The following is a 13,227-nucleotide window of genomic DNA, read 5'->3' as shown; positions in this document are numbered from 1 at the left end:
TGAAGAGTATGCCCGCCAAAGCCATGAGCACCAGTTTCTCCAGGAGGATGCTGTGGGAAACAGTGCCAAAGGCTTTATTAAAGTCCAGGTAGACAACATGCACAGCCTTTCCCTCATCCACTAGGCGGGTCACCTGGTCATAGAAGGAGACCAGGTTAGTCAAGCAGGACCTGCCTTTCATAAACCCATGCTGACTGGGCCTGATCACCTGGTTGTCCTGTACATGCCGCCTGATGGCAGTCAAGATGATCTGCTCCATAACCTTCCCTAGCACCGAGGTCAGCCCGACAGGCCTGGAGTTCCCCGGATTGTCCTTCCAGCCCTTCTCGCAGATAGGCGTCACATTTGCTAACCTCCAGTCAACTGGGACCTCCCCAGTTAGCCAGGACTGCTGATAGATGATGGAGAGTGGCTTGGCAAGCTCCTCCACCAGCTCTCTCAGCACTCTCGGGTGGATCCCATCTGGCCCCATAGACTTGTGTGTGTCTAAGTGGTGTAGCACGTCACTAACCGTTTCCCCTTGGATTATGGGGGCTCCATTCTGCTCCCCGTCCCTGTCTTCCAGCTCAGGAGGCTGGGTACCCCAAGAACAACTGGTCTCGAGTATACTTACACAATGAATACACATGTGTATCAGTACAACGTTCTCTCTGTCAAGATAATTCCTTCTCAGTTTTGCAGCATGCAGTCTTGAGTTGTTTGCTTTATCTTAAAATGCTTTTACTGTCACCTAACTACACTTCCGATCTCACTTTACTGTACTCAGGCTTAACTTTAGCAGCAGTAGTGTTCTCTTCCCATCTTCAAAACCTTCTCCAGAGTATATCCATTAATGAATCACTGATTTTAAAATAACATGATTAAACCAAGAATCTACCCCATTTTTTCTTCAACATGGTCAGGCAGCACTCTATTTTTGTATTTGATTGGAGCAGACTCTTCTTCCTTCACTCGTGTAATATAAAAGCGGTGCCAATTTGCAACAAATAATAAATACAAAACTAACTTAATACAGGTTACTATAACAAGGGTGCTTCTCATAGCATCAAAAATCCTGTCTGTAAGGATGTACAGAATTTTCTTGTCTCAGATATTTTAGTTGTTTTAAAAATAATTAACCAGACATTGAAGTTTTCAAGTAGAAGAGTTATAATCACTTACCCCGATGTTAAAAGTCCCATTAAAATAGTCCAAATTTGCTTGAATGAACCAAATGTTGTTTAAACCTAGTTCATCACTTCTGTCTTTAGCACGCATCAGAGACAACTCCTTATTTTCTATGAGCACCACCTAGATTTCATATACAGGATAAAGTAAGGCAAATTAATACTGAGAAATCAAAGTACAACATTAACAACAAGCACAAAACTTTGTAGTTTAGTTGAGAAAACCTCTAAATTACTTGTGGCAGAGCTTGAGATCTCCAAAATGATTAACAGGAAAACCCAACAACAATGGAAGGCATTTAATACTTGCCAATATCAATGAAATATTTTATATTTTCCTATAACTTTTGTTTTCTCAGGCAATCACTGCACACATTTGGGATTATGCTAAAAATTTGCATGTTTCAAATCTAAGTCCTCTGCTGAGGCAATCGTGTCTTCACATTTATTCTCCCTACATGCACATCTTTTTAAGATGATTACGAAAGACCAAAAGCTCATACCGTCTGTACTTTATATTTAGAATTTACCTGACATGATGGCATCATGTGAGCAAGAACAATTCCAACATGGCCCTGTGAAAACAAAAACAAACAACAAAATCTGAATCACTTTTCAGTGTCCCTGTTGTTGACTCATTACACGATAAGCATCCCCTAACCAATGACAGAATCTTTGAAAGCAGCTAAAATTTCAGCATTTGTACTTTTGCTTTGCTTTGTGGCAGCAACCACCTAGAACTGCAAAGATGAAAGCTGAAAAAAATTGCATCACGTAAACAAAAATATACATTACCCCTCCACTGCAAAAATCCACAATCACATCTCCAGGCTTAGCAAGCTTTGTCACCGCTGCTACCAAATTATTCAATTGCTGCTGCTTCCTCAGAGCCCGGTCTCTAGACATCTTTCCTGAGGATGACAGAGAAAACGCCTAAGCAGTGATCAGCAGTTCTCAACATTGATAATTTTAAATGGGTAACAGCAAGGCATTGCAAATGAAATTTATGGCTAAGATTAAAAACTGGCTGGAACACTTGGGCATCCAAATCCACTTTGAACTAAATTCACAAATATTTGGTAGAGCTTTCTCTATACCTTTAGCATATTTAAAACTTCACTTTCCAGCTGTTGCTGTTAATGTATCCTTAGGAACAGACTCGTATAAACTGGAAGCAATATTAATATAAAGTAATCAAGTCGGTGTAAGCTCTAGCCTGATTATATTCCAAACCTGTGAATCATGCCCAGAAACACAGCTCAAACCCATTCACGGTAAGGTTGCCAAAATAAATCCCTATTTACTATATCTATATATACTATCTTTAAGCATCTTGTTTTTAGAAGTTGCACTTTCTCCTGTAAATTTTCACTTTTCATAATAAGCAGCCCTGTTTATTTAAATGACTGTGTGCAAGGAGGTCCTTCTCAAAGTGACTACACCTGCGTAGCAAAGTCTGGCTTTCCATCACATCTGTAACACAACCAGAAATGGAAAAACTATTAATTTCTTTCAAATGTGCTTGGTCAAGTCCAACATACAGTTGCTTCAGATATAATGAATTTGTTTAGTCAGCAGTTACATATTTGTAAAGATGCATTTTGTCTCAGTGGGGCTAACAGAGTGCTGACAGACCTATTTAATACTCTTTTTGTTTGTTCAGAAAGCAGAGTTTGACATAGATATTGACAGTAAAAACATTCATGAGCTCATCTTTACAATAAGAGAAAACGTACTGAAACAACGCTGTTGAATGAGTTTTCATGAAGGAGGTTTAGGTGTACCAAAATCAGAGAATACAATGTTCTCTGAAATATGAACATATTCCCTACTTGGAGCATCGCATTATATTTGAGTCTGGGCACTCTCCAGTTTTGTATTAAAATCATTAACTTTGTCTATTAAAAATACATTTTTCTCAGTACTGAGGAGTAGTTTAGAAGCTCAGGCACAAATAAAAACCACAAAACCCCCAAAACCAGAAGTTTCCTGGTTACTACAAAAGCAGTTCAATTATCATCATCATAAATTGCATTTATTATACAGTTTATTGTTTAAATCTCTATCCTGAAGATGTATTATTTTGTATTATATTTTATTGTAAATAACATTTCACTTTACAAATAATTCAACAAACTCATCAGATAAAATGATCACTACATCGCTCTAGGTAGAATGAGGAAAAAAAATCACTTTTCAAGATATTACATTCTATACTGTCAGGGCAAAGAAAAGAGAAAAACTGACAACAGAAGGCAGGGGAAGTAGGGCAGAGTTCATACTGCACAGTTGTTGCGCAGACAGTCATTTAAAAAAACAGAGTAATGATGTTTTAAAAAAAAATATTCCTAGGTGACTGCACTGCATGGTGACATATTAAAACATGTACTACTTCTTGATGGAAATTAAGAGACTGAACACAACCTCCTCACTCCTTATCAGCTTTGTAAGTATAAAATAGTACATTTTATAAAAATAAAGCCACTGTTACATTTCAAACATTGTTTACACTTTGTGAAAGTTACCATAAAGAAGAGTCCCAGAAAATTAAACTCTAATGACAAAAATGTATACAAGGACTGTGGATATGAAACCTTTACCACATTATGTAAAATGATAAACATATTTTAAGGCACCATCTCTTTCACATGATTAGATCCTTGGAAAAAACTTTTATGAAAGACTATTCCGGAAACCCTAATTCCTTGTGTGCCAAATATCTATGTGAACTGCTCCATAGCTTGCCTCTAATTTTCATGCTTCCATTTGATAAACTAATGTTCAAATGTTCTCAACAGCTACAGATCTAACTGAAGCCAATGGAAGATGCAGGCATTCCAGCATGTGCAAGATCAAGTGCTGTAGCGGTGTCTGAGCTAGAAATTCAGCTTGTGAGGTCAAACCTATAATTTGTTAGGTAGACAGGTATTGTGATATTAATACCTAGAACATCCTATGCTTAAAAAACCCCACACAAGTACGTTCTCTGTGTACATGTATGTGTATGTGTGTGCACATACATGCACACACAATCACAATGGATTGAGTTTTAAAAAGTAGCTGTTGTCCTGCACATAGCTTTAATCTAATTGAGGCTACCTGAGCAATGAATGAAAGAATCAAGAAGTCTAATTTATATTTGTCTGCTATATCCCCCACACCTGAAATACAGCTGTGCCAAGGGGGGCACAATTAACAGGGACTTTTATCTTGATAATACAGGCTACTACTTGGGTTTGTTTTCATCAATCAACAGATCCTATTGTTTTTGTTTCAATTATTTCAATTCTACCTGATAAAGTACTTAAGAAAATAGTTGTTTCTCTAAACAAAAAGAAATTACCAGATGCCTTCCCCTTTTATGGAGGCAGCAAGAAACTGAGTCACATTTGAATTCTTTCATCTGATAAGCAAATGAGCAGCAAGCAAGTCCAGACTTCCCAACACATGCGGCTTCCTTAGAAGCCCACTAGGAGCTGTCCACGCACAATATCTACCTCTGACTAGGATTACACAGCTCTAAGAGGTGTGACTGCAGCTCAGCTCGGTCAATCTGAGCTTGCTTTAAACAAGCCGGGGTTTGGACACCAACAGCAACGCTACCATGACAGCTCTGTGCTTAGGGCAAGCTAGCCTTCCAAAAACCTATTCAGCTCCTATGCTGCTAAAACCCAAGCTACCAGCTTAAAATTAGCTCGGCTTACCTCTATAAACTGCAGGCACACTTCTAACTGCGGTATAAGCCTACTCTTGTGATATTGCCAGTCCAGAACTAGTGGACAGCAGCAGCAGGGGGCACAAATAGCGAGAAGGAAGCAGGGACATAACTCCCGATCAGTACTGGATAAAATTTCAGGTTCAGCTAAAAACAGGAAAACAGGCTTTCCAAAAGCACGATAAAAGCATAAACAGGGTTTTTTGTTTGACCGAATTCAGTATGGACTTGCCCTTTTAACCTCAAGACAGCCAAAGCACACAGAATCCCTTAGTTAGAAATACACTGTGAAGGTAAAAGGTCAGCTTTGTTCTCCAAAATGGGTTTGAAGACAGTAAAATTTGCCTCATAAGCTTAGGTGGCTTCATTTACACTGTAACTCATTTTTAACAGTGGTTGGTTCTCACAAGCATTACCTTAAAAAAACCCAAAACCCGAACAAACCAAAACACTTTGACCTTCACAAATTTTCTTTCTTTCTATTCGGTGAAAACAAGTAATAAAAGTACTTAAAGCTCATTTACAGTATAAAGTTGCAAGCTCCCTTGGTGGAGAGCCTTCTGAATTCAAGGCTTCCTGAGCTCAAGTAACCGCCGCAATTAATTTAATGGGATTTGTTGTAAATGCTTTTTTCCCTGGTAACTTTTGTATCGCTCTCTTATATCCACTTTCAACTTCAATCTTCGTAATTATGAGAGGGACCAGGCAGACAATTTTGTTTCCAGTTCCTGCCTCTCAACAGGCATTAGCACAAATGTTCTGAGCCATTTGCCCACACAATACTGAAGGACAGACCACACCTGTCATGTCACAAACAGCACAAAAATCCATGCAAGCAAATGCTCTTACTTCCTTATCCAACTTCTCTGTTCTTATTCTCCAACCCTAAGGTTTACCAACAAACAAGGTTTCTTCCTCCCTTACTGTGCAGACAATAAGTAGCATACATTCCCTTGAACGATGGAGAAAACCGAGCTCGAACCAATAGCTCTTTTGTCTGCTCTACCGCTGTATTTTGAGTTCGGTAGCTAGAATTATGGAAACACAGCAAGCCATGACATAGCCTGTAGAGAATGCTAGTTAGCATAGCTGGGCACACTAGTCCTTCATCACAGCAAATAGGCAATAAATTCAACTAAAACTTCTGCATCTACAACTCACTTGGCATTTCTCAAGCCCTGTGATGGTAAACAATGCTAATTGTTGTCTTCAAGAACAGTAAGAGAGAAGGTAGCTTGAAATTTAGCCCTACAAGGCAAAACCTTGAAGAACGTGACCTTTTCCTACAATACACTGAAAGGCCCCCATAAAATGCTTTGCTCCCTTCGTAAGACCCCAACTGACAGATTGCCATACAGTCCCAGAAAGATTTATTTTCATTTTTAATTAATGGTCACAACAAAAATATTCTGTTTGGCTTCACGAACCTAACGTTACTGTTAATTCAACCCTTGTCAAGCAGAACTTTAAAGTCTCTGTGGCACTGAGAGGTCTTGCATTTTGGCACAAAGAAATATAACTTTTCAGCAGGCAAAAAGCCCTGAATACTTTTGTCAGTATTCAAGTTCATATAATCCTTCAGTCCTCAAATAATACTTCCATATTTTGCAAGTTAAACTTGAAAAGTCATTAGTTTCCTTAAATAAGCAAACCCAAATATCATCCCTAAGACTTTAACCCTATTCAACTTTGAAGTCGTAACACAGTACAACAGGACACATAGCTACCAAAACATACATATAATGCACAATACATTCATTCTCCTATTCCATATAGCAAAACCACATACTTCTATTGTTTTAGCACAAGTACCTTTTTATTAGGTTTTCCATAAGCCTCAGCTAACTAATTCAAATGATAATGTGAGTCTACTTTTCATGGAAATTCAGGTAGAGAGTATTTATTGCTATATTGATTTAATCTTAGTACAGCAAAAAGGGTCAGTAACTATAAAGCAAAAGCCAAGAGAGACAGTTTTATTATTTTATACTAAGCTGAACACATTTTTCTGAAACCAATGCTTTTTTTCCTGGTAGTTCCTTGTGATAATACTCAGCTCCTAACTCCTTCACTTTGATGATGTTATCTCCCCTGCTACACTATTTTTGGTACCTGTTGGGGGGTGGAGGGGTTGTTTGCTTCTTTGTTTTGGGGGTGGTGGTTGTGTTTTTGCATTATGGGTGGTTTTTTTCTTTCTAAATATAGTATTTGTCAGATTAATATAGCTGTACAGTGGTTCCCATGCAACTGCTAGAAAAAATAGAATTCAAACAGATGAAGAATGCCAGCTCAGCTGACATTTATTTACAAACAAATACTCTTATTAGTCAGAAATAATAAGACCTTCTTATAAAGAACTCTGCGCCAAATCTTGAAATAAATATAATTAGCAAGGACAATAACTTTGCTATGGTCCAGTGGTCACCTCAGTTACTTGAACAATATTCTTCTTCGACTTCAGCTGCTTTAATTCAATCTGTGTGGGTCAGTGCTGAAAATTGAAGATCTGCCCTCCCCTTCTCCAGCCTGGGACCACCTTCCAGCTGTCCCCTTTCACTGCACTGACCTCTCTCCCTTCTCCTCCCTCCCAAGAAGGGAACTATTAGCTTTCAGCCACATCTGTTTCCTACTCTTATTGCAGAGGAAAGAGGAGAAGTGGCAGGAGACGGGCCAGCCAGTCTCAGCATCACCTACAAGTATGTCGTAGTGAAGACCCAGTTGAATTGCAGTCAGAAATACACACTACATCAAAAGGCAAACTTGCCAAAAAGGTACGTGAGAGCTAAGTGTATCTCAATCTTCCTCTCCCTCTCACCCCCCTTTTATAATGAAGGAGGGAAGCAACTTTGATCAGGCAAATAGGATTATCTTTTTTGAGCGCTATTTGAATTCAATACAGCAAATAGTGTGTTTGTGGTTTTTACATTTGCATACAACTCAAAGTGGGGGACCCAGAAAAGAAAGCATGGCTGTTGAGAGAGAAGTCTGACCACATCCTGTATCGGGACTAGAATACCTCCGAATTGATATAAATCTGTCCATTTAAAAGCAAAAAGTTACATTCTTCAGATTGGTTTCAGCTTTGGGAATAAAGCAGGCTCTTACTCCAGAGTAGCTGTAAAACAATTAACACCACAAAATGTCCCTAACTGATTTCTCACGGCAGTCTAGATTGTGGAATGACACTAACCTTGGCCCTCCACTTGTCAGGCCCAGTATAAATTGTTTTCCTTATGTCCAACTCCCTTATTGTTACATAGCTTTGTGAAATAATTCAGTCTGGCTGTTTCCAGTGATACTGGACTAAAAAGTATTTGTCACTGCAAGTCTGCCTCTTATTTACAAAGAATGTACTCCTTTACTAAGTGCATTAAGTCTAAGGGTCAGGCTTCAAGCTCTGACATGAATGCAGCATTCAAAGGCTGGCCTCTAACAGAGTGTTCAAAATCCTTTCAAAATCCTTTCGAAAGGAAAATCCTTTTGAAAGTTCAAAATCCTTTTGAAAAAAGATTTGCTGCTTCATCTTGAGAATTCTCTCTCTTTCCTTTGCTAAGAAAAATACCTAATTTTTCACCTAAATGTGAAAAATAAATTTGAGTCCACCCAAAAAAGGAAGCCTGATCCAGACCAATGCTAAAACAAATCATCTGACATGTTAAAATGAAATTTTACAAGCTTATGAAGATATGAAATAGACTGAGAAGCAAAGTTGAAAACACTTAAGAAATGCAAAACCTGCTGAATTTGGTCATAAAAGTCTTTCTTATAACAGAGGATGCTGAATCTGCTGGAATTAACAGTGACAAAGAAAACATCAGTCAAATTATAAAAAAAAAAGTTTCACTGTTTTTACCTTTTCCACTACATCAGTTCCCTCTAACAATCTAATACAATTAATTTGCACAATAGGTGAATTTTCCAAATCACTCTCATCGAAAAGTAAATGGAAACATTTAACTCAGAAGAGCTTCACGGGATTTTAAAGTAGGTATTTAATTAGCACTTTCGTTGTATTGAGGAGGTATTTCTGGGTTATCCTACCTGCAGCAATGTATGAAGACTAAGAATCTAATTCACATTTTGGAAGGCCAGGGAACAGAATCATCAGAAACAAAAAAGACCTACTTTGAAGCATTACAAAGTATCAAATAGTTCTGCAGCCAAAACTCTATGCTGGAAATTATGTTTTATTGTAGAGAAAACTACAGCAAACCTTAATTTTTTTTTTTGTTTCATTCTTCTGATCTTGTTGCCTTTCCAAGACCACCTTCCTAAGGCCAAGACCTTCCTCCTAAGGTATACCCAAAAGGCAGCTTGCAGGTGGGGAAAGTATACGGTTTTTGGCTCTGCAGACAATCTCATAGAGTTGTAATGTGATATAAAGACATAGGGGCCAGAAATCTCCAAAGTCTACTGAGAGAACTAAATGCTCAAGCCTTTTCAAGCAACATACCTACAAGGTGCAGCAGAAAGATGCAGTTACACAAGATGATGGCAGCTGTACTGGCTCTTTGAGCAGTCAGTGCAATCAGTATCTGCCCTGTCAGTGCAGAAACCCAAATTCCTTGTTTCTCTGTAAGATGCTACACTGCACCATATGAAGTAGGTGTCACTCACTGCTTATTCAAGCATGTCCTAGTGCTGTACTCCATGTCTACATGGTACACACACGCTTCAGCTTCCTCCTTGGCTTTCTCTAGGCACTTGGACACTGTCCCAGAAAGCAAAACAGCATTTTTAGGACAGAACAAAATTGTTCCATACTTACAAAGACTGCTTGTAACAATTCTTGTAGGTTTTCTTATGCATATGGCCATGACTGAAGCCCTCAAAGTGTAAATCACTTCCTCTATTTAACCAGAAATAAATTCCTATGCAAAATCAGACTAGAAAATGAGCTTTACTGCTTGTATCACCAAGGGACAACATTAACCATCCTTTTCCCTAATTCTAAGAATCCTAAGGTACAAAAAGGAGCTTGCAGGTGAGTTGAAAAATTGCTCGTTGAACAATTCTCAATAGAAAATGTAAGTAAAGCAGAATAGCGTCTATGGTGAGCAATCACCTGCTTCCTAACTCTCCTACATAGATGACTCAAGACAATTTATCATTATTTTGTAGTTCTCAGAGAAATAGGAGCCCATTCTATTACATTTAAATTGTGGTGTTTCTTTACAGAGGCTAAAACATTTGTTCAATCAGATAAAAGATCAGATAGCTTGGGGTTATTACTGACTCATTTGCTCTTCCTTTACTTTTGGAAATCGCTATTCTGATCTTCCTTACCACACATTGGCTATGAAAATATACATATATATGCACATATATATACACATGCATATATATATATATGAAAGTATTATATTTTAAGCAAAACCAATTTAGATATTCAACATTAGTTAATATACTATATGTACACTAGAAATATGCCAGTGTCTCATTTCTTTTCAGCTTGGACCTCCTGCACTGGCTTAACTCAATTGCCTCTTAAAACAGTTTTCCCACTGATTTAATTTCAAAAGTAACCAAGTTGGGTCAAATGTAAAAAAAAGAAAATCTGGCTCTGATTGTATAAATATTTCCTTACTTCCGCATCAGAACTTTAATGCATTAATTCTATCATGAAATATCCAAGTAATCAGCAGCCACATTTATCCAAACAGTTAAGAGGAAGGAGGTTTTTTGGTTGGGGTTTTTTTTTGGGGGTGGGGTGTTAAATCCCTGAGTGGATGTTTATCAAAACATATTCTGGAACTATGAAGTTTGGAAACACTCCACATGCCTGTACTTGTTGGTAAAGGGGCCTGTAAATGCTTACTTTTTGAAAGAGGTAACAGGTACGTATGCCAATTCTACAGCTTCATACATTTCTAAAAGCAGCAATCTCTATTAAATGAAGAAAATTGCTATTAAGTTGTCTTGGCATACAGTCTATTTACCTTTTCCTATCAGATCACTGGCTATTTTCATTGTCACTTTGTGTCTTAGCTTTTCCAGTTCATCACAACAATAATTAGATTTTCAGGAAAGTTCTGTTGTTTTATTTTATTGTTTTTTAACTAACCTCTGAGGAGGATGGGACTAACAAATGGGTTGACAAAAGCCAACATTTGTTGCCCGGAGCCTCATTACAGCTAAGAATACATACCTGCTCTGCGCTTTGCAGTTTGGAATGTATCAGTCTTCATTCTGCGAAGACCAGACTTTGCACACTTGAATGCTCCTGGCAAGTCTAAGAGAACTAACAGCATTCATGAAGTTACTAATGTGCACACATGTAAAATAACAGCCTTAGCATTCTTTGGGGGTGCAGGGAGGGGGAACAAACCAAAAAACCAAACATCACAAATAAAGCCTATAAACTATCCTTCTGGAGAATGTATAGCATGCACTCTCAGTCAACAGGTAAGGCCAGAACACAAAACCTCAGAGTACATATTATTCCTCACTATACAAAGGCTTTTATGATCCAATGTGGTGATATTTTAGCTACAGTCAAGGGAGTAGAAGAGAATGCTACAATGCATGGTTTAAAATATATAGATATAGGGCAACAATAAAAAGGACAGGAAAGACAACTGAACTCCATGAGAACATTTTATTGTTTTTTTAAAAAGGAGTCCCTCCTGATCTTACTAACCAATCTGCTCTTTATTAAGGCAAGCTTTGCAAAATAGCTTCATCACTTCAGGCATAAAAACCCCCTTCATCTCACATACACTATCTCGGTGTAGTCTAAAAAGGTCAGACAGCTATGAAAACTGACCTTTGACAACCTAAGCAGGAATTTGGTCTGCTTCGTTTTTTGTATTAGAGGATTTTAAACAACGAAAGAATAAGTCACCTTTAAAAAAAATAAAGATCAACAGATGCCAGTAAAAAGAAATGAAAATTAATGCTGGGCTCCCCCTGAATGCAAGTATGTTCTACTTACAAAAGTTTTTGGGTTGGTTTTTTTTTTCCTCAATTGCTCATCTTCAAAACTCTTCTTCTGAATATTCAACAAAAAGCAATCCAGTCACAAACAGCTAACATCATTTTTACACATCTAATCTAATATTTACACTATTTTTAAACTTTTTTGTACTAGATTATGAAGCCTCTATATGTACTCAAATTGATGAGTGTTATCCACACTAGTATGTACTTGTTAGAGCCATGCTTATCTAAGTTTTTCACATGATAATATTGCCAACAGCAATCTTCAGAAAAATCATGTATTGGCACCTCTCCTAAAACACTAGATTAGTTCCAAAATTCTGAGCTACTACACATTTAAGACCAACAATGTCTGTTCATCCTTCTTCTCCTCCTGAAGCCTTCAAGATTCATATTTCCAAGCTATTTTTCCAGAATCCCAAAGATTAGGGAATTATTTTGTTTTAAAATTAAAGTGGGCAATATTATACAATCATGGGATTTCCCGGAAGATCTCAAACACTGTGTCATGACAGAACTGTGAGAAAAAATGGCATTGTATTTACCCTTCTTTTTCTCCCATTTATTCATATACTGCCTCTCCTCCACTCCTCTCTCTTTTTTCCTTCACCTTTCTCCCTTACCTTCACTTCTTTAGGGTCAAGATGACATAAAGAGAAGTCAGTATGTTCAGAACTCATGAGCAGTGGCAGGACCTTGTAACTGACCCTACCGGACTACGTGACCGCCTGAGGTCCCTTCCAGCCTGAATTATCTCATGATTCTACGAATGGCTATGTTACAGTAAGAGTGCTAAATGTGTTGCTCAAAGAGCAGGTGTCAGAGCAAACACAGTACAGCAGACAAATTTGTAACAGCTTTACAACAGTGGCGTTCCTTGTAAATTTACATCTCCTGTCCTCACTGTACCTCCTCTGTTGCTGCTTTTCTTTTCCATTCTCTCACTACACCTGAGCAGTCAGCCCTTTTGCCTTTATCTTCTGCTCCTTATGTGCTCAAACCCATCTATCACTTTTAGCAAAGTGTTTGAGCGAGATGTGAGGAGGAAAACACACCAATACAAATCTTAAAAAGTGAAAGACGATGAAACATTTGGGGAAGAACAAAGGAAAGGGAAAAGCAACCTCTGCTGTGCTAAATGTGGAAAAAGGTCTCTAACCCCAAAAGGAGTGCTGTTTTACCTATGCACAATATTATACCAAATCTCAGCAACATCTAGGCTTGTGAGGTAGGGGCTGCTCACTTTCTGCAAAATTTCTTCAGATGAAGATGTCACTGCCTGACAACAAAACAAGAATCAAATGGTTTCTTTACCTCTCACAAGCCTAATATACTGATTGACAGCTACTGCCTTGCTGAGAAAGGGGAACAGCTAATTCCTTCTGAATTCAGTGCTCACCAGGCGCT

The 13,227-nt window shown here is 38.1% G+C and overlaps 1 protein-coding gene across 1 annotated transcript in view; it reads right to left on the bottom strand.

Moving 5' to 3' along the window:
• The window catches only part of GSTCD (glutathione S-transferase, C-terminal domain containing), a 73,609-nt gene that overhangs the window by 17,739 nt on the left and 42,643 nt on the right, over positions 1-13,227 (bottom strand). The window contains exons 6-8 of the mRNA XM_009327051.1: positions 1,962-2,077; positions 1,697-1,741; positions 1,162-1,290 (exon numbers count right to left, since the gene is read on the bottom strand). Coding sequence (XP_009325326.1) covers positions 1,162-1,290; positions 1,697-1,741; positions 1,962-2,077 — 290 coding nt within the window. The remainder of the gene's footprint in view (positions 1-1,161; positions 1,291-1,696; positions 1,742-1,961; positions 2,078-13,227) is intronic.

Source organism: Pygoscelis adeliae, unplaced genomic scaffold (assembly GCF_000699105.1).
Source record: "Pygoscelis adeliae isolate BGI_AS28 unplaced genomic scaffold, ASM69910v1 Scaffold87, whole genome shotgun sequence".
NCBI lineage: Eukaryota > Metazoa > Chordata > Aves > Sphenisciformes > Spheniscidae > Pygoscelis > Pygoscelis adeliae.
The sequence above is the reverse complement of the archived record's forward strand: the minus strand, read 5'-3'. Positions and strand labels throughout refer to the sequence as shown.